This window comes from Hoplias malabaricus, chromosome 6 (genome assembly GCF_029633855.1).
Source record: "Hoplias malabaricus isolate fHopMal1 chromosome 6, fHopMal1.hap1, whole genome shotgun sequence".
In the NCBI taxonomy this organism is placed as follows: Eukaryota; Metazoa; Chordata; class Actinopteri; order Characiformes; family Erythrinidae; genus Hoplias; species Hoplias malabaricus.
In genome coordinates this window covers 36,188,109-36,212,913 of record NC_089805.1, presented here as the reverse complement: position 1 = coordinate 36,212,913, position 24,805 = coordinate 36,188,109, and the positions used below count along the sequence as shown (strand labels likewise).

At 38.8% G+C, this 24,805-nt stretch overlaps 3 protein-coding genes across 3 annotated transcripts in view; 1 reads left to right on the top strand and 2 right to left on the bottom strand.

The window, feature by feature from the left end:
- Window positions 1-4,449: 4,449 nt before the first annotated feature.
- Window positions 4,450-5,942, bottom strand: fabp4a (fatty acid binding protein 4a). The gene is made up of 4 exons (XM_066673688.1): window positions 5,806-5,942; window positions 5,179-5,354; window positions 4,965-5,066; window positions 4,450-4,675 (listed from the first exon to the last, which is right to left on the bottom strand). The coding sequence occupies exons 1-4, from the start codon at window positions 5,876-5,878 to the stop codon at window positions 4,622-4,624; spliced, it is 405 nt and encodes a 134-aa protein (XP_066529785.1). The 5' UTR covers window positions 5,879-5,942; the 3' UTR covers window positions 4,450-4,621.
- Window positions 5,943-7,207: 1,265 nt separating this feature from the next.
- On the bottom strand, window positions 7,208-8,898 carry mrpl53 (mitochondrial ribosomal protein L53). The gene is made up of 3 exons (XM_066673499.1): window positions 8,607-8,898; window positions 7,562-7,674; window positions 7,208-7,375 (listed from the first exon to the last, which is right to left on the bottom strand). The coding sequence occupies exons 1-3, from the start codon at window positions 8,696-8,698 to the stop codon at window positions 7,275-7,277; spliced, it is 306 nt and encodes a 101-aa protein (XP_066529596.1). The 5' UTR covers window positions 8,699-8,898; the 3' UTR covers window positions 7,208-7,274.
- A 5,141-nt stretch (window positions 8,899-14,039) lies between these two features.
- Window positions 14,040-24,805, top strand: part of pag1 (phosphoprotein membrane anchor with glycosphingolipid microdomains 1) — a 45,874-nt gene continuing 35,108 nt past the window's right edge. Inside the window, exon 1 of the mRNA XM_066674698.1 lies at window positions 14,040-14,223. The gene's annotated coding sequence lies outside the window, so the exon portion shown is untranslated. The remainder of the gene's footprint in view (window positions 14,224-24,805) is intronic.

Below are 24,805 nucleotides of genomic sequence, written 5' to 3'. Positions count from 1 at the left end.
CCATTGAATCAAACTTCATTTGTTTCACTTAAATAAATAAATATATATATTTCTAAATAGATTGATTTATTTGTACTTTTCATTCCATTACATCAAGTTTCTGCATTTACAGCAGAGAAAACAGTAACTGCCAGAACACCTTTTATTTAAATGTAGATTATATACTTTCATTATAAAAAGCACAAACATTCAATGTAGACATTTTCAGATCTAATAAAGAGCTTTTCATGGTCTATTAATTTTGGCAGACAAAGTGTGCAAATGTTCACTTTTGACATCTATTAAAGTAAACCCGAGTGAATATACAGACTGGCCAGCCATAAGCTTAGAGCCCTCTCCTTGCTTCTACAATCATTGTCCTTTATTCAGCTCCACTTACTATATAAATTGACTAGATTTCTGTCCGTCTGTCGCTCTGTATACATTGTTTTCAGTGGTCAGAACCCCCACTGAGCAGATATAAATTAAGTGATGGATCATTCTCAGCACTGCAGTGACACTTACGTGATGGTGTTGTGGTATTTTGTGGCACTGGCACTAGTGGATCAGACACAGCACTTCTGCAGTTACAAAGTACATCAATAAGTTGAGCCTGTAAAATGGACAGTCAGTGTAGGATCAAGTAAATAATTTCAATAAGGCTGATCTGCTGACGCTGAACAGATTATTATTATTATTATTATTATATATATAATGACACTTTAAAAATCTCTCAAAATCAAAGGGATTTAAAGGGAAATTGGTTTACATGTATTTCCTTTAACCATCAGTCAAAAACCCTTCTCTACACTCGTAACAAACACACACACACACACACACACACACACACACATCAACAATAGGTGTTGGTAATGAATGAATGAATGAATAAATAAATAAAAACAGAAGCAACGTTTCACATCAATAAAACTTCATAAACATTGCAGATCAGCTCCTGAAATGTTCTCCAATTTTACACTGAACACTAACAATGTCTCATCCTTTCATGAGGTAACCATGTGATTAACATTAGATGGGTGAAATCTAGAGTTCAACCAACAATACCAATTAACATTGACCTCTGCCCTGTTTCTGCTTTTGGATTAATTTAAAGCCTCCTTGCACAGTAACAGTCTTCCCATTGATCGTGCCCAAAGCAGTGGTGCCTTTAAAGATACTGCCATGCTGACTTCTGACTCACAGCAGGTGACTGAGTGGAAGTGAACTCTAGGCTCTGTTTATCTCTCACTGCACTTACTACATCAACAAACACAGGCAAAAAGGACAATGGTGAAGTCATTTTAGTGTGACTATTAATCATATTAATGTAAGTGGGTGTGAATGTGGTCATGGTGATGTTGGCATGACTACGGGTTTAAAAGAAGTAAATGGTAATTATTCTGAGATTAAGTAGTGTTCAATTTGTGTAGTTTCATGGACCAAGGATTAACATTCAGGATTTTAATCAAAACATTATTTATACACTTCTGAGGATTCTATGAATTCTTGAAACTGGTCTAATATTTTTATGAAGCCCTGGTGTCTTTCTCTCTCTCTCTCTCTCTCTCTCTCTCTCTCTCTCTCTCTCTCTCTGCTTATGGCAGGACAAAAGCATCTGTTTTTTTTAGACAATGGAAAGAACTCCAAAGCTGAAAAGCACAAACCGAGATGAGTGTATTGCTCTATTCCTGCTCCAAATGTGGGTAATATTGACTTATTTTTGCTGTTTCTGATTACTTAAAATGGAATGTCACTAAATTCAGGTGATGGCTAACTGAATTCTGAAAGTGCAAACCCAAATAACCAACTGCGTTTCTGTAGTAATTCAAACAGTCAATAAAAGTGTACAGACAAGTTCATCTTCAGCCACGTATGAACAACAGTCGGTTTTATACTTCAAACCTGAACTAACCAGAGAGAACCGTGTTTCCCCACAGTGGCAGATGTCCCCTTTAATTAGTTTAGGATTAGCAAACTAAGTCCAGGCAATAACAACCCTGCAGCAGGTCTAGTCAAATTTTATGTCCTTGTAGTGGAAACACAGGAGCTATTTTGTGAATAGCTGAGGATACTGAGGAACTGTGGGATGGACAACAGTATCCTTGGCCTCATCCTTAGACTGGGCCAGACATGGTTGGATAACAGCATTGTCTCTCTTAGAGCAAGGAAGGAGGGCGGAAGGGTGTAAATGCTGTCCTGCAGAGCTGCTTTCCAGATGTGACCCAGAGGATATGACTTCATTCCTATGGTGCTGTCCAGGCAAAACAGGTTACAAAACAAAATGATAGCACAGTAGCACACTGTATCAGTTACACATAACAAATCAGTATCCTCCTATGGGACTACCCATTGTGCAACTTATAGATTCTATAACAGTGCTTTGTACACTATGTCCTACAAGTTGTTTTCATACATTCATACATTAAAACCTATGGATGCACAAAGTTTGAAATGTTTGCTGCAGGAAGCAACAGAAGTCAATAATGTTTTTTAATAGATGTTAAGGAGAACTCAGTGCAACCTTTCTCCATGTACCTGTCTGCCATGACCTTATTTTCTGTATAAATTATCATACACAGTGCTTTGTGCCTCAGGTAATGTATTTGTAATGATCTAGTATAACTTCAGAGGTCTGGTTCTCATGAGCACCAGTATAAATAATTCTGACCTAGCTAAGTTTCTCAAGAAGAGAACAGTATTTCAAAATTGGTGGCATTCTAATTCATTCATTCATTCATTCTATTGTTTGTTCATTCGTTCATTTTCTGTAACTGCTTCATCCTGATCAGGGTGGTGGTGGGTCCAGATCCCACATGGAATCCCTCAGCACAAGGGCAGGACCCTGTACAGGGCACCAGTCCAACACAGGGAATTCCTTTTAATTTCCCCCCCCCCAAGTAATTTAAGACCTTCCTTTTGGTCCATTGAATAAATAAAATTCAAAATATAACATATATAAAGATTGAAATATATACTTATATATAAAGATTTATATGTATATATATATATATATATATATATATATATATATATATATATATATATAGAGAGAGAGAGAGAGAGAGAGAGAGAGAGAGAGAGAATAGAGAAATAATGGTAAGTAGTAAAATAAAAAATTAATGGATTCATTTTGTTCCCATATTTCTCTGGTCCCCTTTTACACATAAACATGTCTAAGCTTTGCGTACAAATTCTTTTGGAAAGCTGCCTTGCATCATATCATGCTGAACTCCCACCTCCTAACACACCCACACCATAAGGAGCAAGTTAAATTTAATTTGATTAGGCACTCGTACAATACATATATTATAGGAAGACTGATGCTGTGATTGAGCTTTATTCATCTGGATCTTCTTTGCAGTGATAACAAATAGATCTCTGAAGCAAATGAGCATCATATGTTCTCCTCTGATCTCAGTGGGATCCAGAGGGGTGTGTTACTCCAGTAGTTACTCCAGTAGAATAGTAACTCCAGTAGAATTCCAGCTATAATTCTTATCAACAAATCTGATCAAATGTTTTCTGGTGCTTGCTCCTATGATTTAAACTTTATACAGCGTGGGCAGTAGGAACCTGCATTGTGTTTCTTGAATAGAGTGTTTGGACAGAGTTGGCTCATAATACACCTGCTTCAGCTGTTTTTGTTGTTAATCACAATCAGTGCATCTCCTCTTTTTCCTGTCCTGGGAAATTGGCAACCACTGGAATAGTCCATGATTTTAGTGCAGGCCAAAGGGAGCGATTGAAGCTTCTGCACCAGTTATGTGCAAAAAAGGAAATGTCTAACAAAAAAGAAAAAAAAAGGAAAGGAAAGGAAAGCATATGCTCTGTGACTCACCACAGAGGGCTTTGACATTTAGGTTTATTTATTCATTTATATTTTTCATGTGTCATTAGTGGTCTTACAGTTAATATCTGTGTCAAAAGGCAACTCAGGCTGCACTCTCAGCACATGCACAATAGTACCCTGGAGTGTATGTCTGTGCTGTGATTGTTAAATTGAAAAAAAGTTATCTTACTTCACATTGTTTTTAAATGCAGCTTTGTTCTTATTTTGTTGGTCTCAATATGTTTGCAAAACAGTGAGTTTTCCAACTCCAGTCGTGGAGTTCCAATATCCTAGTTTATAGTTCTCCTGCTCTCAGCAAACTGGTTCAACTCATTAAAAAAATGGCGAACAATCAAAGCATCATATTCAAATTAGTATAAAACATTTAAAAATGATATTTTACACTACAGTTTATTATAATTGAGTTAGAATAAGGTTGTATAATGTCTGTTTGGTTTTGTTTGGAAAACAGTCACTGAGTGACTGAAATTATTTGAGGGAACTTCTCATTCTGCTTACATTACATCAGCATACTGCATTTAAAATGATAATGGATGAAAAGTTTGTCTTGCTCGTGTGACCATGTGCACAAACCCAAAATTAAATTATATAAACAACAAAAAACACAGTTGAAGGCAAATAAATTCAAAACTTTATTCAAAGAACCACATTGATTAATGTCAAATGCATCTTAAAATACACTGCATGCATTGGCTTTGGTATGAAGGGAAAACAAGAAGAATTAAAAGGACTCATTTGCCTTAATGCTCATTGAACTGAGCTAGGCACTCTTCAGATCTCATCAGGATAACTTCATGCCTCTTTCACATATGTCCTCACTGCCACCACATCGCCCATCATGCATTTCTGCAGGAGAAGAATTTAGGCATATTACAAAAAGACATTTGTGGTAAAAAAAATAATAATAATAAACAATCAGCTCAGGACAATAGAATTTTCAGGTCTTTTAAGAGTATAATTACAATCAAGGCTTATAACTCCATTATTACAACTAAATAATCCAACACCAACTGCACTTTCGTGGCTGACACTACTGAAACATGAGGTAATTACCCCACATAAGCTGCAGAATAATTACATAAAGCAGAAGATAGTCTGAGAAATGCATTTCAACCAGTTCAAATAAAACTCTTACCGCTATTAATTTTCCATCAGTCACTTCTCTCTCTAGTGTTGTCTCTTTGTCGTCCCAGGTCTGTTTTTGCACCAGTTTACCATTGTCAATGGTGACCACGGTCTGGACACAGAAAAGCAGACACTCCGATAAACCCCTCACAAAAAGGGCAGTTAGCTCTAAACTCCCAGAAAAAAAAATGTCCCTATTACATCCCAATATAGCACTGACTGACCGTCGTCTTTCTATCATCTGCTGTGGTCTCCTCAAATGGCTCGTTCAGCTTGAATTTAATCTCGGTGGTCTTGAAGGTACTCTGGGACTTCATGCATATGAGTCCTTGGTCATCCACACTCACAATAAGATTAGGCTTAGTCCTGTTACCCACCTGACGAGTGGCAAAACCCACACCTGCAAAATGTCAAGTGAGTATGGGTTGAATTATAGCTCAGTTATAGCAACAGTCTGCATTAATACAATAGTTTACAGTAGTCAATGGTGGTCAATAAAAGTCTACAATAAATCCGTGATAGTGTGGAGTTAAAACATATTCTGTCACAATCTACAGAAGCCAATGAAAGTAAATAGAAATCATCACATCAACACTTTTACATTTATTTCACCAGTAATTTTAGTTTTGCTCTTTATATTTCCTAGGTCCTTGTACATTGTTTAGGGGATGAACTATGGATTTTACACTTCAAACTGCACTAAAAGTGAAAAGAATATATATATAAATAAAACAAATAATGTATCTATTGGGTTCATAAAGTTGTTTTACTAACTACATGGTGCAGTCCACACTGTGGAACTGAGCTTCTGTCTTAGTTTTTCAAGAGAAAAAGAGTAAACTTTTCATTACCCAGAGCTTTCATGTACTCGTCAAAGTTCTCGCTGTTGACCATCTTCCATGTTCCCACAAACTTCTCAACCATGTTTGCGGCTGCTGTTTCTGTCTTTACAACTTCCGAGACCCTCAGAGATCAACACCACTGCCGCAGCCTCGCGGTGCCGCGGCTTTATGCTGTTTCTCCAGCACGTGCGCGACCACAGCCGCCAATCAGCGCGTTAAACGTCACCGCAGCGTGTCCAAGGTCGCTGACGCACAGAGCCATGGAGAATGAGGGAAAAGGTCTAATGCTTGTTTAGAGTAAAACAACCCACTTAACGCAAAACTGCGAGGGAAATGAATGAATACAGAGTTCAAGATGAGAGTGGGGTCTTCGTGATTATACAAGCCCAGCTGCCCTGACTTGACCACTACTGTAATGAGCTGGACACACACCATAACTATAGTTAGTGGACACCCTAGAGTGTAGGAATAATCCATGAATCCATGAAATGCATGAAGTGAAATGGGACTCTGTGGAGCAGCAGCACAAATATATGGTCATTATCAGGAGTTCACTGGATTGCCTTTAATTATTCACAAGCAATTATCCAACATCAGTTCTCCACTAATTTTCACTTGGCTCAATGCTATTAAATTCCCTCAGAAGCATTCCTACATCCAGTCTAAAACTTCCCAGGAGAAGGTCTGTTACTGCACCAGAGTGAGAGATTACAGAAAAAATGTTGTCCACACCAGGGTACCCCTTACATATTGAATCATATTCCATCAATCCATGAAAGACTAGTCCACTGCTCCACAGCCAAATGTAGGGTGTTTTATACACAAGAAGACTAGCGCGTCTGGTTCATCACTCACCTACATTTATTTGCTACGACAGCACATAACTGCTGCATTCAGCACTTTAATGTAAAACACATAAATCTGCACTATAAGGTTTACAGAAATGGCTGTATGTTAGGAATGTGTGGTATTTTGGACTACTGTGGGGTGTTGCTAATGCATAGTGAGTTACAGGAAGCACAATCAAATTCCTTGTGTGTATGAGCATACATGACGAGTAAAGTGTGATTATGATTAGGATCCAGCCCACATTTGGCATTGGGGGTTGTGACCTTAGACTCACTGCGACTGGTGCAGAGCACATTGGGAATACGTTTCTGCAGAGATTACACAAGCACGGTGTGCACAACTGAACACCTGTGTTATTGATTGGTGCATTTTAAACTTCATTAAGGGAGTGTCTAGATACGTCTGGACTTATATTTTAGATAGCTTACACTTTAAATCATAAATAATAATTCCTCATGGAGCATGAAATTTCTATCTGTATGTTTGTTAATCAGTGAGCCACTGTCTTTGTTTTAAAAAGGAAAAAATGTCCACTGAAATGCCCAAGATTTTCAGACAGTAGTTTTATTTTTTAGAAAAGCAGCATAAATAGACTTCCACAAGAAGAAATACACAAACAAAAACATCCACTATTTCTCTGCAGATTTTGCCTGGCAGCGAGTCTGTAGGGCAGAAAGCATCTCTTGGCTTGTCAACTTGGATCCTTTCATCACTAACCTTTCTCCATCCACTGCACACAAAAACAACAAGCAAAAAGACAAAAATCAGCCTAACAGGAAAGAAAATAACACACCATGAGACAACTAAATGCTATTAGGTCAACAGTTATCAGGTCAAAGACTACTACAAGACTGATTAATTAAAAAGAACTGTCTTATTGCACAAAAATGGAAAAGCATTACGAAAGTTCACTTACGGAATGTAATGTCCACCATAGGCTCTGACTGATCATGTTTCACTTCCGTAATCACTTCACAGTTCATGTTAGTCGCTCTCGCCTTTTCAGATCCCACCAAAACAAGAAAGTCTCTGTGGAATAATGTTTGCATTAGCATGTAATAAACAACACATATGAGTGTCTACAATTGAGAGACTAATTCCTAGTAAAAACAGGTTTTAGATGATTTGATCTGGATCACAACATCCACACCAACACATCCCCAATGAGTTAAATGGTGCTCCATCTCTCTATAGACAACAGTTCCACTGCTTCACCCTTTAATGCAAGTGGACATTATAATTTATCTAAAATTCAGTCAGCTGCATGTTCATGATAGTCACACCTCTGTGCTAACTTTCAAATAATAGCAATTATTATTATCATTAATATAATTACATGTGTACATTTAAGCAACATTTTACTCTAAAGGAACAGTCTCTGGTCTGTTTATCTATCAGTAAATAAACTTAAGAATCTCTAAATGTGTGCTTCACTCAGAATATGGGTGTTTTAATAACTAGTGAGCTGATTTGCTCTCTATTTCCCACATAGACAGCTGTTTAGGGAGGCTGTATTGTAACTGAATTCAGATCTTAAAAGACCTTCCACACAAAGCAAGACTATTTATGTAACAAATTTCATATGCAACAATTCAATGTGTTTTATACGAATAAAAGTCCTAAATACGTTAGAGGAAAGGTTATGCTAAAGTAAGTAAAATTAACTACTGTATCGTTAGAGTATGCTACACACTGTATTCAGCTGACTGGATACTGAAACATCTATCTATGGTTCAAAGCACTACTTAAACAAACAAGGGAAAGAAACAGCATCATATACACTGCACATAAAGAGACCCCGAGCACTGTATTCAGCTCTGAGAAGTGTGAGCATCATCACATTAAACACAACACATTCCCCTTCCCCGAGTTTGACAGGCGCTTAAACGCCCACACAGACAGCGTGGTTTATTTATTTATTTCCTCGTCGTACCCCAGCTTCCACCCTGCAGTTTTCTTACCGAGTGGAGCGAACATTGGACTCAAATGGACAAAATTTCACAACTATCTTCTTGACCGTCTTTAACACCACGGAGCTCCTGGACGCCGCCATGTCTCTGCTCTGAACTCTGAACCACGGGCGACTCAACCAGAGCTAAAAGACTTCACCGTCCCTGCGGTTTCTACCGTTATTCATTTCTTATTTAGGAACCTTAAAGTTTTTCACCAAATAATGAACATATTTATAAAAGCTGTATAACTGTTTTGGGAATTAAATACAATGCTTCGGAGATACAGTGTTATTAATGAACCTGGCTCTGTTTAAGTGTCCCAAACTCTTATTTTGACAGGTGGCGTTTATAAAGGAAGAGAGACGGGCTGTCTGACCAATGTTTAAAACGCTACAACTAGGGTCACGCCATTTATTTATTTATTTATTTATTTATTTATTTATTTATTTGTTTATTTATTTATTTTTGGGGGGTGTTTTCGTATTATTCGTATTCGTATTCGCGCGAGATATTCCTTCCGTATTATTACGACAGGGTTTTAGGAATAATTTGCTGACGTATAATGGGGCAGACACCGTGTAATTACGGAATGCAATGTGTTGCTTAAATCATACTGTGGTATAGATTTCAGGAAAAAAAAAACACTTCTCTTCCACATCAGGACCAGATTGTGATTGGTATTTCAACGCTGAATCGGTGCAATAACCAGTTTATTCAGTAGAGGGCATGTAGTTCCACAGGATATTATTATCACGAAAATGATGGATCCAGAGCGAGTGGAACTCCGTCGTGCCCACGACAATGAACTAAAGCCTTATGCATCACAGTCAGGGGCTGCACTGACGGGGTTTAATCGTCATGTCTGTGGATGCGTTTAATAAACAATTCTGTTCACTTCACTGACTGCTTCTTTCACAACCCACTCATGGCGCACAGACTGAGTCTGTCTGTCTACATATTATAATAAATAATATAACTGTGTTTCTCTAAATATACGGACTATATTCTCTTAATAATATGTACCTATTTTACTCGGTTATTCCGAGATTTTTCTCAGAACTGTTCCGAAGTTATTCTCTGAATTCTGACTTCATTCTAGGATTATTATTATTATTATTTTATTTTATTTTTTATTATTATTATTACTATTTTCAATGCCGTGGCCCTAAAACGCCGTTGTACTGTACATACGCTGCTGTAACACATTAATAACAGGAGCGGTACATTGGCTTGGCTCCTCTGAGTTTGGCTGACTTATCGTTTGATTTTTCATAATATATTTTGTACAATTTCAGGAATGTGATAATCCGATAAATAGTACGTAAAAGTGGACGTTCAATAAGTCAAGTCTCATAATATATTGCAGTTCCAGTATAATTTCAGGTGGAAATTATGCTTTAGTTTATTCTGTCAGTGCCTTTGGTTTACACTAGATGGCGCAAATGGCTCGCATTTTGCGTGCTGTGATTTAATCGAGTCGTCTGTGTATCACTCTGCGGCAGATGGACGTTATGTGCCTCTGTTTATCAAACCTGATGCATTAGAAAATGCAATGGGAGAGTGTGAATTTAGAAAAGGTGTTGGAGAATTGGTCATAATTGATATTGTTTAAAAAATGAGCAAATATTTGAATACTATTTATATATGAACAGATCTAAGATCTGGAATCCTTGACATTGTGCTGAAGTCATGTGAAACTGTAAGGAACATAGGCCTAGCCTCAGTAAGCAGGTACTGTGTAACAAAACAGGCACTGATTCACATCCAAACATTAGATGAGTTTAGGAAAAGCTTTATTGTCACTGCCCAGAATACAGGCACAGATCCAATTAAATGTATTTGGCAGCTGAGCAAAATGCAAAATATAGTGTTATTTACATGGCAACAATTCTGCAAAGCAAATGCCAAATCGTAACCAACTTCAACACCCAGTAGCATACGTCTGTCGTCCTGATTTGAGTCAAGCCTTCTAATTTGTCCAAAGGCAGAGATGTAGATTATTTGTTTTTAAATAACTACTCTGTCACTACAACCCCCTCCATGCATTTTACATATAAACCACACAACCAAAGGGAATCATCCCACAGCAATACAGAACTCAGCTGGCTAACCACTGATTCATTTTGTGAACACTTTACCTACAGGAGCTTTTACGAAAAACCAATATTTTTTTGTAGTGCATTATTATGAAGTTGGTTACCGATTTGCAGCTATAAGAGTAGGTCTGGAACTACAGCAAAGCTGTGTAGACTTTTACGCATGGTGTGTCTTAGCACCCAGACACATCACTCTGTAACCATACGCCATCTGTCACTTCATAGCTGAGTTGCTGTAGCTCCAAAAACACTTCCACTTCGTTGTAATACCACTCACCGTTGATTGCAGAATATCTAGGAGGGAAGATATTTCATAAATTGACTTGTTGAAATTGTGGCATCCAAATACAGTACCACATGAATTCGGTGAAAAATCTTGTGCAACCTCACTGCACAACAATCCTTGGTAAAGAATCAAAAGATGAAACTGAAAAGAGAACCAACAGCACTCGTTCACTAAAGATTGTAGATTGTATTATATACCAATGCATTTTGGCACATAGGCCTTCATCAAGGTCTTTGGAACAACCCATATATTTTTAACATTTGTAAAGGCAGACTGCAGGACGAGGTGTGCTGGATTTTATACACCACTGCCAATGGAACTTCATAAAACACCTGAATTCAGTGATAAGGTGGTCTGTTCCAATACTTTGTGCATATATTGTATATGGAGATGTGATGTGGGTGGCATGGTGGTACAGCAGGTAGTATCACAGTCACACTGCTCCAAGGACCTGGAGGTTGTGAGTTCGATTCCTGCTCTGGGTGACTTGTCTGTGAGGAGTGTATTCTCCCTGTGTCTGCGTGGGTTTTGGTCCCACAGTCCAAAAACACATGTTGTCAGGTGGATTGACGACTCAAAAGTGTCCGAATGTGTGAGTGTGTGTTCTGCCCTGTGAAGGACTGGCGCCCCCTCCAGGGTGTATTCCTGCCTTGTGCCCAATGATTCCAGGTAGGCTCTGGACCCACTGTGAACCTGAACTGGATAAGCGGTTACAGATAATGGATGAATGAAGATGTGATATTAGGCTTCTTTGGAATATTACTCAGTGTCATTCTCCCTTTACCAGCTAGTAAGATTTTTTTTTTCTCAAAACTCCCCCCACAATGACCCTACATGCTGTTGATATGACAGTGTAGGTACATTCTTTTTTGATTAATTCACAATCTAATCATAAATGGTTAAATGAATGCATATTTATATAACCAGCTTTACATTTAACACGCCCTCAATCTAAAGCATTTTTTGCATTTGCTATTTGTTCAGTTGTTCTAAACATCACAACTATTGTAATATAACTCTTAAATGTCATTGTGACAAAGCTACAGTTTGCCCGTGTGTGTGAGAAACAATATACTGGGCATATTTTCACACTTGTCACACCTAAATGCTCTCGCCGTAGAGTAAGGTTATATTGCCACAGTGAGAAAAGGCATTGTCACACCACCCCACGCCCTGGGTTTCCACTACTCGACCACATGCTCCTTCTAGTTTCTGATGACCAAGAGTCCCTTTCCTGAACAGCAAGCACACTATGGTTTGGAAGCTCTATATTTAGATGCAGGGCTAAAGACTGTGCTTCCTATGAAACACCCTCTAAACACAGGTTCCTCTTTTCATAAACAATAATAGTCGTGGCTCAGGGAGCTGCTCTATATTGTTCAAGATTAGTGAAGTCTCTAAATAGACTTTTAAACAATGCATTCAAACTCTCGAGAGGGGGGTCAGCCTTTAAGAATAAGGGTTAAAATGAGTAATTTTTATTTTCTATGCCTAATGTGTTAAATATATTTATAGCTGACTCACAGCCTCAATAAGGCTTATAGGTGCAGGGCAGTGTGCCAAAGCACTCCTAGCTTTGTTTATTCAATTTACAGAGTGGGCGCTGTGTGCCCGGTTCAGCAGGACAATATGAACCCTCCAGACATTTGACTCAGTGTTTCTCCAGATATTTTGATCAAACAAAATATTACATGTACAATAATAAGGCCTCAGGAGCAAGCCTCACTGTAGTGTGTATTCCAGCACTTATGCTTTATACAACTACAAGGATGGAAAGAAAATAGTTATCACATTTTAGTTCTACCATGATATTAGAACATGTTTTTGGTTAGGCCACCTTTAAATAAATAGATCATGACAATATTACAGTCACCCTGGTACATTCAATGCATAAGGCAGTATACATAAGATAAAAAAATACCAATCATGGATGACAACAATATGAAACGCAAGAAATGCAAATAGTGGGGACAACAGGTATGACTTAGAGAGAGATGGTGGAGATGATATCTAATTGATTGACCTCTCATATCAAACCCTGTGCTCCCCTGAGAATAATACCTCACAGTGTAGTCATCAGGAGGTAAACATTTTAGTTTTCTACATTATTTAATCACAGCAGCTGTTCTTCAAATTGTATGAAAAAAATTTCATGATGAATGGACCAATAGAAATGCTCCAAATTTACGTGGAATTAAATATTTTGCACAGCCCTTTCTTTTTCATATAAAGTTACTATTTTTCTTTGGAAGGTGACCATATGTTTACTCTGCATTATTTATTCACATACACCAAAACATCAAAGTGACCATGGACCTATTCCAAATAGCATATTTTTGCATGTGTGAAAAAGCCCTACCCAAAATGGTTCTGGAGGCAGCGCAAACTACCAGCCAACAGACTAGCCAGATTACTAGCCAACAGATGGGATGAATGCGAAGGGTTAAAATGAATTGGGCAGAGACATTCAAATACCAAAAAACAGTAAAACTCCACCTAGACCCTCATGGTTTGCTTGCTCTCTCTATCAGAAATGGCTTAGAGAGGAATGAAGATGCAGTATGCAGGACACTTAATTCTTTCTATTTTATAATTTGTTAGACATGTTGCAATAATCACAATCATTTTGCAGCACTTCTAACAAATTATGAAACGTAAATACGTCTACAGCAACAGAAAACAAAATTATGTTGCACATTTATTCTTCCAGCGACTGGCAGATAGAATTTTGAAATTTTGAAAGTCTCTGCCCAGTCCATTTAAAAAAATCACATTCATTCATATCCAGATATTGCTCTTTTTATTCGTGTGATTTAATTGTTATTAATGAGTTGATAAAGTGCTTCTGTCTTAATGAATAATCATTAATAAACTAAACGTAAAAGGTACATAAAGATATTTTCTTTGCATTATCCACTCGTTGCACATGGCGATAAAAAGACTATATATCCCAGGAGTCTTTGCGACGTATACTTTAAGCATAGTGCTATATGGCCCCGCCCCTTTCTGAGAAGAGGGGGCGTGGTCTGGCTCGCCGTTCAGCTCTGTGTTGGAGATACAGTGCTCTGCTCTGAGAACCGCAGCTATCAAACCACACACAGAGTGGCTCTCTCTTCTGTCTTTAAACACTGAAAACACACCACAGCGCGGTTTAATCTTTGAAGGTTTCGACTCTCTTTGAACGTGGAACCGAGCTTTGTCCAGGTCTGAGGCTCTAGTAGAGGTCTATGGATGGTCGTTTTGGGTGAGTGGTCTTAACACCTCTTCCTAAATGTCTGAGAAAGTTCATGTGAAACGAGTGTGTGGTAATGATGGAGAGTAATAACAGGAATTCTGCGATAAGTAAGAGAAAACTTGTCATTTTTCGTGTTTTGTCTGCCGCAGTGTTTTAGTCGCAGTGCTGTGTAGGAATTCATTACTCTGTGAAGCCCACGACTGATGGAATGATATAGAATTTGTGGCAGTCTGTGTATCTGGATAGTTTTGCTTCATATCCTCAGTGTTTCAGAGTGAAATGCAGTACTAGTACAGCTTACTGATGGAGTTAGTGTTTATTGCAACACCAACTGGTGGCAGGAAAGCTCATAAGTTTACCAGTGACTGATTGAGCATCGTGGATAAAACCACTCCCCTCCACTGAGGAGGCTACACTTTATCTGGGAGAGAGTCCATGCGCAAGACATGTAACTCTATTACCTACAGTGGATTATATGACTAATATTTAAATGTGCTATTTGTAGGAATGTATGCCGAATCCCACTAATGTATCTGAAGGAGCTTTGCTAAAGCACCAGTGCGTTTATTTGATTATATGTTGCTGTGCCCTTAAAGGAACATTAGGTCATATATTTACCTAACAGTTACACCTTCAGAGTCATTGTGACGCTCCATTGACCTGTAAAAGGGAGAACAGAGCCTCTGTGGTTGTTACTCCAGACTCAGCAATGCAGAAACTGCGCTGTGTAACCTTGGAAGTGGGTAGGAAACCCTCCCCCACTCCCCAACAGTAGGGGGAGCCAATACAGCAATGCACCAAATCTTTCCTAGTCTTCCTTTAAGTCTGAACAGATTTTGTTTTTATTGATTGCCAGAAATGGGTCCTGACTGAAACACTCCTTATAACATAGTGTGAGTGGGAGAAGCTAAAGTGGACAATATATGCAAATACATTTACATAAAAGGGCATAATATACATGTATATGTTCATTTATATATATTTTTTAATACTGTTTCTTAGTTAACACTTAATTAGTTAATGTCCCTTCTGTGGGTGAGATGTTGGTTAGCTGTGGTAATATTTATAATTCAGTGTGAAAGAATTTCTCAGTGTTTGAATGGTGTTTACTGACCTTTCAAATACAAGACATCGGTTCTTGCTTTTATACAGCAGCCACGTGCTCATTTCATGTATAAATGCAGCTGATTTCTGCTTGAATGCCTGCTGTAGTAACCTCTCTATAATGAGAGAAGTCAGCAGATTTAAGCAGGATCACAGTGGATTCTCCTAAAGCTACGGGTTCCCCCCACATCTGAGGGCATCAAAAACAAAACATTGGGATTGAGGTCAGACGGAGTGATGTGCTGGGGGTTGGGGGGGGGGGGAGGTTCTGTCCTTCCATCTTATTAGACCTTCATTACTATCTTGGTTGATAGAATTGTGCACAGTGTTGGCTCTGTGCTGCTCTGTGGTGCTGGAAGGTTTCGCCCACTCAGTAACTGCACCTGTCCCTCTGGTAGGGAGCTTGCATCACCTTAAACTGCTTCACAGACACAAAATATATTTAGATTTGTCATTACTTGCAAGCAGATTTTGTGTGTGGTTCATTGTGTAAGTAGAATACTGTAAGATAAGCAAGCCCTTTTTGTCATTTTGGGCTGTACAAATGTCAAATGGAGGGGAAGAAGATATATTGGTTTTTCCTCAAATATCTTCAATCATCAACCATGGGCTGAAGCTGAGAACTGGCCAGATTCACTGGTGAAAACTTTAGCCGTTGTATTAGCTTTGAAAATTGAAATTTTAATGAGCTACTTACAACCGCTGTGGTCATACAGTATGAGATGAGCAAGTTGATAGGCTGCGCTTTTATCAGATTGAGTAGCATTCGAGGCTTTTTTATATTCTGCTGCTGTAGCCTTGATCTCAGCCTGTGTCAAGCCCAGTGGCATTCAAGTGCCTGGATGTTTCTCCAGCTGCGGCATGTTTTCTTTAACAGGGCTTCTCAAACTGGGCTTAGCCCTCTGCAGGGGGCCGTTAAAAGCTGCCAAAGTGGGCTTTATGCCACACAATAATGGATAACATGTTTGAATGCAGTATTATCACCAACACATGAATGAACATGCCGTGTATTGGCTTTGAACTGCGTCCCAACACTCAACACTGGTTCTCTCCTTTGGTGGAGTATACAGATATACAATATAGTGAATTCTTAAATGTGCTCGGTTGGTGTAAAATAGTGGGTAACAGCACTTTTTTCCACACAGCTGATGTAACTTTGATTTCCAACTTGGAATCCTTACTAATAGAAGTCCTTGGGCATTATTTTTGTGCCTAACACAAAAAAGCTGTCCCAGCTGAAACACTGCCTCAACATTAACATGGGAATGAAGGTGGGCTAAACTGCTATAGGCAATATTTTATTTTTCCAACAGTTTCACCAGTTCCTGGACTGTTTTTACACACTACATTTAACACTTAAATTTCAAAAGAGAGAAGAAAGGTTTATTTTCTATTATACACCACACAGCCATAACATTAAAATAACGTTCATGTCTGTACACCAATTTTCCATTTCATTACCTCAACACAGGAAACCCACAGTGCAAGTTTAACCTGGCTAGTGGATCATTCTCAGTAATACTGATGCAATGATGGTGTGTATTTAGTGTGTATTGCGTGGTGTGGATCAGACAGAGCATTGTTGCTTAAGTTTTTAAACCCCTCAGTGTCACTGCTGGACTGAGAACAGACCACAAACCAACAATGTGTGTCCACTGATGAAGGTCTAAAGGATGACCAACACAAACTGGGCAGCAACAGATGAGCTACTCTCTCTGACTTTACTTCTACAAGGTGGACTAGAAAGGTAGGTGTGTCTGGCCAGTGAGTGCGCACAATGCAGGCACTGCCTGCTGAGACAGTGTTGAGAATGACACATCACCCAAATAATACCTGCTCTCTTATGGTTCTGTAAGTTCCTGAGCACTGAAGAAAAGGGTGAAAGAGGGCTAACACAGACACTGAGTAGACACTGCATCTATCCATGGGCCCTTTCTGTTGAATGGAAATAATATCAGGGTTGTTAAAGAGTAAAATATTCATGACTAATGAAAAGAGGCTAATGCAACATCAGTGAAAAATAAATTTTTCTCATTACTCAGTAAAAGAACAGGACACCCAGGCTCAGGGGAGGGGTTGGGGAGAGATCCGTTTTAACACTTGGCAACTGCTGAAGCCATGAAACGAAGACATATTTAAAGCTATTAAAAATCGCTTCTTCAGATCGATATTTCTCCACATAGTAATATTTAACATGGACTCCTCACACTTATAAAACTTATAGAGACCGTATACTCTTAAAAGAGATCCACATTACAGGTCTTATGTAATGTGTCTGAGCATGGAACAAATCCTTTGGCATGCAAAATGGAGCAGACAATAACTAATCCCAAGGAGAGTAGCTTAATGATGTTCATTAGATGAGCCATTGATTGTGACATTGGTGGTGCACTTTAAAATCCTCTCAAAATTATTGACCCTTGCTAGATTGATTTTTCATTTGCTCTGAAAATTGGACGAGTACTCGCTCCCAAATGCCACAGTGTGTTGTTAATTTAAAGTTAAGGCCGTTGTGGACAGTGTGCTATTTGAGTGTCATTTGCTTTGTCCTCTCCTTAAAACCTCTTGATGCAAAAGTGCTGCAGATGTTTCTATTTTTGTTTAATATAGCATGTAACAAGACATGTCTGACCAAAATATAATGTAAAATGCAGCTTTCAGAGCTCATTGGTTGAGACAGAGACAGTTTGTTGTACCATGCCGCACCTGAAAGCTTACGTTTAGTGAAATTAACTTTGAGTGAGTTTCATATCTCATGTCACGTTTATAAGTGAATGCAGCTTTAAATAAGGAAGTAGGAGTAAAACATAATTCCTTTCCCAGCTGCTTATAAGAAAACCTGAACTGAAAGACAATTGCATGAGTAAGAAAAGTCCAAAGCTATGACTAAATGATGAGTCTTGAGATTGAATTAAGAGTGTGTTAATTCACAGGCCTTTCAATCTCATGAAAATACATCATGTTTTACACTAGTCACTAGGGATGGGCGGTATCCATATTTTTCGTACTGTCATACTGTCTCAAATATTAATACGCTATACATTATTACTGTGGTTGGGTGGGGGTTAATATCTGAACTCCAGCTCTAAATATGTGGATAAAGCCTCATACCTGTGAGCACAAATTCGAGTGAAGGATCTGGACCTCCTACCAACACCCAACCGTCTCATTTAAAGAATGAAACTGGTGGTTCGGAAAAGACTGTTTAGACCTTGGGTGAACAGTGCTGTGGTGTTTGATTTCTGCATCCAACTGCTTGGTACTTTCAAGTATTTTAGTATCAGTACAATTTCTGTCAGGTCCTTGCTGTACTTTAATACATGGCTCATAGTAGTATACAGTTAATTCCCATAAAATCTATACTGAGAAAGTCTTATTTTCTGTGGTAAATATCTGGTAGAAGCCTGAATTAAGGAATGTGTCAAAGAATTCCATGTCTTTATTCAGTGTGCAGGACATTTATTAGTCCTTATAGAAAGAAAAACCCTGCATAATAATCATTAGAAATCAGGCAGAGAGCCATTTGATTCATTTGACCAGAACCAAACGGGCACCGTCATTGTTACACACTCAGACGTACAGCAGGTCTGATCCTGCCGACCTCTACACACTCTGTTATTAGGCCACAAGCCCATCCCAAGATTTTAGGAGCACAGAGGGACGCCTGACTTGTGGCTCTTGTGTTGTTGGCTGCACTCAAGTTGCATAGGGCAAATAAAAATTGCTCCCACAGCGTAGAAGTAGTGTTGGAATTTTCATGTAAACACTGCAAATGTGATTAAAGTAAATTAGCACAGGGAGATATAGGGAAATCAGAGGTTTCTCCTTAGGAAAGTTTGTCTCTTAAATCAAAGACCTACCAGAGTTGGGAGTGCATCTCTTGACACACTGACATCTCGCCCTCTGTGATATTAGTCTCATGATGGGGAGGCTGCTGTGCATGACTGGCCTTTTCCAGTAATCCACCATACGCTCACCATTTTAACCATGGCATTACAAAGCCAGAGACAATAATTTAGGAGGATTACTTGTCTTGACTGCTCCTCTTTGGGTGTGACTACTGTGTGTCATCGTCTCCTGCTGAAATACCGAAGTAGTATTTCATTAATATTTGTTGTGAGATGTTCTTTAAACATGTGCTGTTATTCTGTGTGAATGGGACTGTTTGGAAGAGTAAAATGGAACAGAAATTTTGGGTTAAATAATACATACATTTTCTTTTCCGCTTCTCCATTTCAGGGTCGCGGTGCGGGTTAAATAATATTAGTTAAAAAAATAAGACTAAGGGTGGCATGGTGGTGCAGCAGGTAGTGTCACAGTCACACAGCTCCAGGGACCAGGAGGTTGTGGGTTCGATTCCCGCTCCGGGTGACTGTCTGTGAGGAGTTTGGTGTGTTCTCCCTGTGTCTGCGTAGGTTTCCTCCAGTTTCCTCCAACGGTCCAAAAACACATGTTGGTAGGTGGATTGGTGACTCAAAAAGTGTCCGTAGGTGTGTGTGTGTGTGTGTGTTGCCCTGTGAAGGACTGGCGCCCCCTCCAGGGTGTATTCCCACCTTGCGTCCAATGATTCCAGGTAGGCTCTGGACCCACCGCGACCCTGAACTGGATAAGCGCTTACATACAATGAAGGAATGAAAATAAGACTAATAATTTGAGTGTAATATTTAATATTTGACTGACTGAAGCGTGCCTTACTTGTATTTTTTTTATATTACATTTTAAGAGTCATAACAATTTTGTGTGACATTAAAATAACACAATGCATATCTGCGACAGCGTGTATCATGAAGATGTTACAATGCATGCTAGAAAATGGAAACTCTGTTAATTATACCACATGGTGCAACTTCACTGATTAAACACTAACATTTGCAAACAGTTAGAGCCATTCCAAACCTCAGAGCTCTAGAGTTGTTAATAACATCTACATGACCATAGTCATCATTTTTCTTCATTCCAATTTAGCTTGAAATACCATGGGAATACTGAATAGTGAGCTCAGCTTCATAAATTTAATTGAATTGTGGGCTCAGTGTATCATTAAATTTCTAGTATTTTGGGTTGTATTGGCTGTTTATAATAGCACTAAATTCCAGTCCTAATGAGCCAGCATCCAGCGCATTTATAAAGTTCCCCTACGCATACCCACCTTGTAAAAATTCCATTTAACAACTAAGGGTTGGAACAGGCAAGAGAATCACAAGAATGTGCTAAACACTGGCCCTCCAGGACCAGCGCTCTTCACCCTGCACAATCTCCTCCTCCTTATTGCTGTGATTTTATTGGAAAGCCGAAGAGCTCCTCTGCAGATTCCATGTTAAAGCAGGAATGCCTGGAGAACCCCCAGAGGCTTCTCTCCCTGGAAATTCTGTCCCTGTGGAAGCCCTCCCACAGGCACAGCTCAACTTCAGTTAGATGATACAGCATGCTGAGCAGCTCAGTTTCGGCTTGGGTGTATGATACATGGCTGAGGTTCAGCTCCATTTTTCCTCAGTGCTGCACTGAAAGGACAGCAGCCTGTAGCAGGAGCCTGTGGTTCTCACTGCATGGATTTTCATCAGGCAGCAGATGCAAGTGGATTAGTGCTTGCAGAATATATATTACATGTCGACCATGATCACATTAGTGGCTTTAGCCATTCAGATAATGCAGAGAGTAAATAAGCATAGATCATAGATGTTTTGATGGTAGCTAAGTATTTACATGATCTACCAAAACATTAATCATTTTAGTCGGAACAATGTAGGCAGGATTTTAACCGTGCCCTATCTAAACTATGCCACTGGGTTTGTAATACATTGGAGAAACAGGAATACTGTAGGTCTTTATTTTGACCATATTGCTAATAATATTAAGCCACAGTTCTGCCCTTTTTTTCTTTACAGTTTGTAATTCGAGCGCAGAATCAGGTGTTGTGGTCATGTGTCGGGGGCTTAAATCCTTGTCAGCTCTTCCCTACAGCTACGGCATATGACTGTGCAATACAAGCATCTTTCTGTTCTGTTCTTTTTTTCCAGAGGAAGAGAAGGGGAGGGATTATTTACTTACTGGCCTGCAGCAAAATGCTCACGGAGCGAGACAATATGTGTGTTGTCAAACAGAAACACATGAGGTCAGGTTTCTAATGTGCTGAAGCAGCAGAGGTATGAATGAGAGTGATCAGATGAGAAATGTGATGACCAGGGAAGAGGCCCTCATCGATCTGGACCACAGGATGGGCCACACACAAACACTGAGCTCTTCAGCTCTGCTTTCCCTGAGGCTTGCACTGGAAACGTCCCAATAACTGGGATCTCTGATGATCATGGCCTTGGACGGGTGGATAGAGAGAGAAAAGAGTGAGAGCAAAAGATAGAAGGAGACATGTTTGATATATTTTTTTTCATAATAACTTTCCTTTATGCTCTGCAGAAAATGCACTTTTCAAACTTAAGCTGGTCTGTTCCACTTCCTGTTCCTCATAGGTTTTTAGGAAATGGGGCTTGTTATCTAGAAGGGGCATATTAATAAAAATCCTAGAAAAACAGCATGCCCCTAACAAAGGCCTGCCCAGCCACTAAAGGTTAAACTTCAACTACATTTAAAGACACTCAGGATACCACTACTTTAGTTGCTATTGGTGGAACCTTTGAGAATAGGAAGTTTACATACAACAGTACTCTGCAAAAAAACAGCAGAGAACCACAACGCTGACACACTGATCACAGCACGCCTAATATAGATGTTTGATGCAGAAGGTGGAATGTGAGAAACATGCAGGCTAGACTTTCATATTAGAACCACCTTCAATTCTAAGAACTGAAAGTTGAAATATACAAATGTGTGGTCTAGAGCTGTCTCTAACGAGTTTCTCTACCAATGCTTTTAACATTTTATTTGAATGAAATTTTTAACAGAAAAAGGCATAGACAGTAATGACATGCATAGCTTTCCTAAGATTTCAAAATAATATTTATAATAATAATAATAATTATTGATTATTATTATGTTTCTATTCATTTTCAGTCAAAACAGATTTTAAACTTTTTTGTGGTTCTCTGAGATTTTACTTTTTATTTTACTCTGAGAGTAACAGTACTGAAAACTCTCCACTTTGATAGCTTGGAGGACATCAAACTCCACTGTTACTTCAGCTGTTAAAATATTCACAAATGTCTCTGTTCTTCTTCCACTGTGAGAAGACAGTGAGTAACAACTGGTTTAAAAAGACGTGGAATTGTCAAGACATTACATTACAGCTAAAGGAAGACAATAGATTTTCACCAGAGCTCAACCATCAACCATCAACCACACAGAATGTATTTGTGAGAGGCAGGAAACCCAAACAACTTCTAAGACCTAACTTCAGGGAATTCAAAACAAATCACATCTCCCTGAAAAGACTGGACATTATAATAAATATAAAGCGTGGACATACTAATTACTAAGTGACAATTGTATTAAAGGTGAAGATGTGTTTTTCATTTCAACGCATTGTGGCAAATATCAAAAATATACATGCATGTCTACCTGGCCCTGTTTATTATAATTACAGGGGAAGAACATACATTATCGTGATACAGATTGTCAAATAATCACTGCTGCTTTATTAAGAAGGTCAGTTTTATGTCCAAGGTTTGTACACATTTACTCATCAAATCTGTTGTGTAAATTGCACTATTGCTGTGGTAATAACCTCTGTTATTTGAGGTGTTTACACTAGGGCGGCACCCAAACTGTGTACTACACACTAATACTACAGAGCATATACTCTGTATTATCTTTAAAAGTTCAGCAGGCTAGTACACAAAATATCATACTACACACTTTCTTTCTAACAGGACCTGATTAATTGTTGCTATGACAATGCACTCCAAACCAAGTTGCAGCTGCAACACTATAATATTTTTCAAAGTTTGAAACTCAGAAACTTCCTTCCACTCTGTGTAGTGCATAGTTTAAGGAAACAAAATAGTAGCTTCTGCACCTAAACACTACATAGTATGTCACATAATAAAACAAACAAACAACATTTCCAGACGTTAGAACTCTTGCCTTTTTTTTTTCTGTTGGATTGTGGGACAATAGTAGTGTCCATCATTATCATACTCAAAAATTCAACAGGTTCAATGTATCCACTGTGGATTTATTAGTAAACTCAACTTTGACATTTGTAGCTGTACTACATAATACACACTCAAACACAAATTAGAATTAGTGTTAAGTGCATAGTTGAGACACAGCTTAAATGTTATCATTCAGCTTCAAGAGCATTAGGTTTAAGAGCATGTAACACGTTCTACAGGGAACAATACTCATCTTAAACATTTATATCAAATTGACTTACCCTCAGACTTTTAAAGTGTACTGTTTAACTGACATTTAATCATTTCATTATAACTGTACATGCCCCATAACTGAGTTTAATCTTAATGCATTCAAACACACAGTCCACAGGCACCAAAACGCCCACAATGCCTGAGCACTGAAAGGCTCTTCTTTCTGCTAATGGCACAGTAATGGAGGGCAATCACATCACTGTGGAACCCTTGCCTCTTTTGTCTGTTTGTGTCCCTCTATCTCAAAGCAGATATGGGAGTAGCTCTGTGGATTAATGTGGTTAAAGCCCATTAAGGTTGTTTATTTGATTATTTTCTGCATTTTCATTCTTGGGCTGTTGACCAACATTATCTGGCAAGATATTATTGCAGCCTCAAAAACATCAGTGTTGGGAACCTCTCGGTAAACCCACGCTTGGTGAGATGCCAAAGAAGACAATCAGTGAATATGCTATGGATAAAGGCTTTGAGGTCCATGGAAGACATGCTTTGAATGGCAAGGCTCTAGCTTTGGAAGAGGGCCCCATAAAGAAAGTGGCTCAGCATTGAAGGGTTTTTACCCCCTGGTTTCACTGAATATAAACAGACATTGTTATTCTGTGCTGTGTTGTCAAATCTCTGCAGTTGTTCAGTTATTTTGAATCATCTGGTAGCTTCGACAATCACAGTTCCAAAAACTGCAAGATTCCTAAGACGAAAATACCATTTTATGCTGCTTCTGTGTGCAAGCTGATTATTCCAACACCCCCCTCTTACTGGTAATTATTACCATAATTAGAGTCACAGTTTTCTTCACTGTTATTATGCCCTCCTACCATTGTAATAAGCAGTCATGCAAAAGGAATGGCACAGTGTAAGGGAGAGTGGATTATGTCAATTAAAACGTAAATATGAAAGGCATCTCTCTCACACTCTCACTGACCATCATTCAATCTGTCACTCCTTTGCCTTGTCCCTCTCTCTCTCTCTCTTTCTCTTTCTCTTTTTCCTTCCTGGTCTCTCTCTCCATCTTCTGTCTTATATTTGCATTACCCCTCCCTTTTTATCTCTATCTCTTTCTCTCTTCTATTCTGTTTCTCTCTCTCTCTCTCTCTCTCTTTCTCTCTCTTTCTAGCTTTCTCTCTCTCTAGCTTATGAGTGTGTGCCAGAATAATCTATCCAAATGAAAC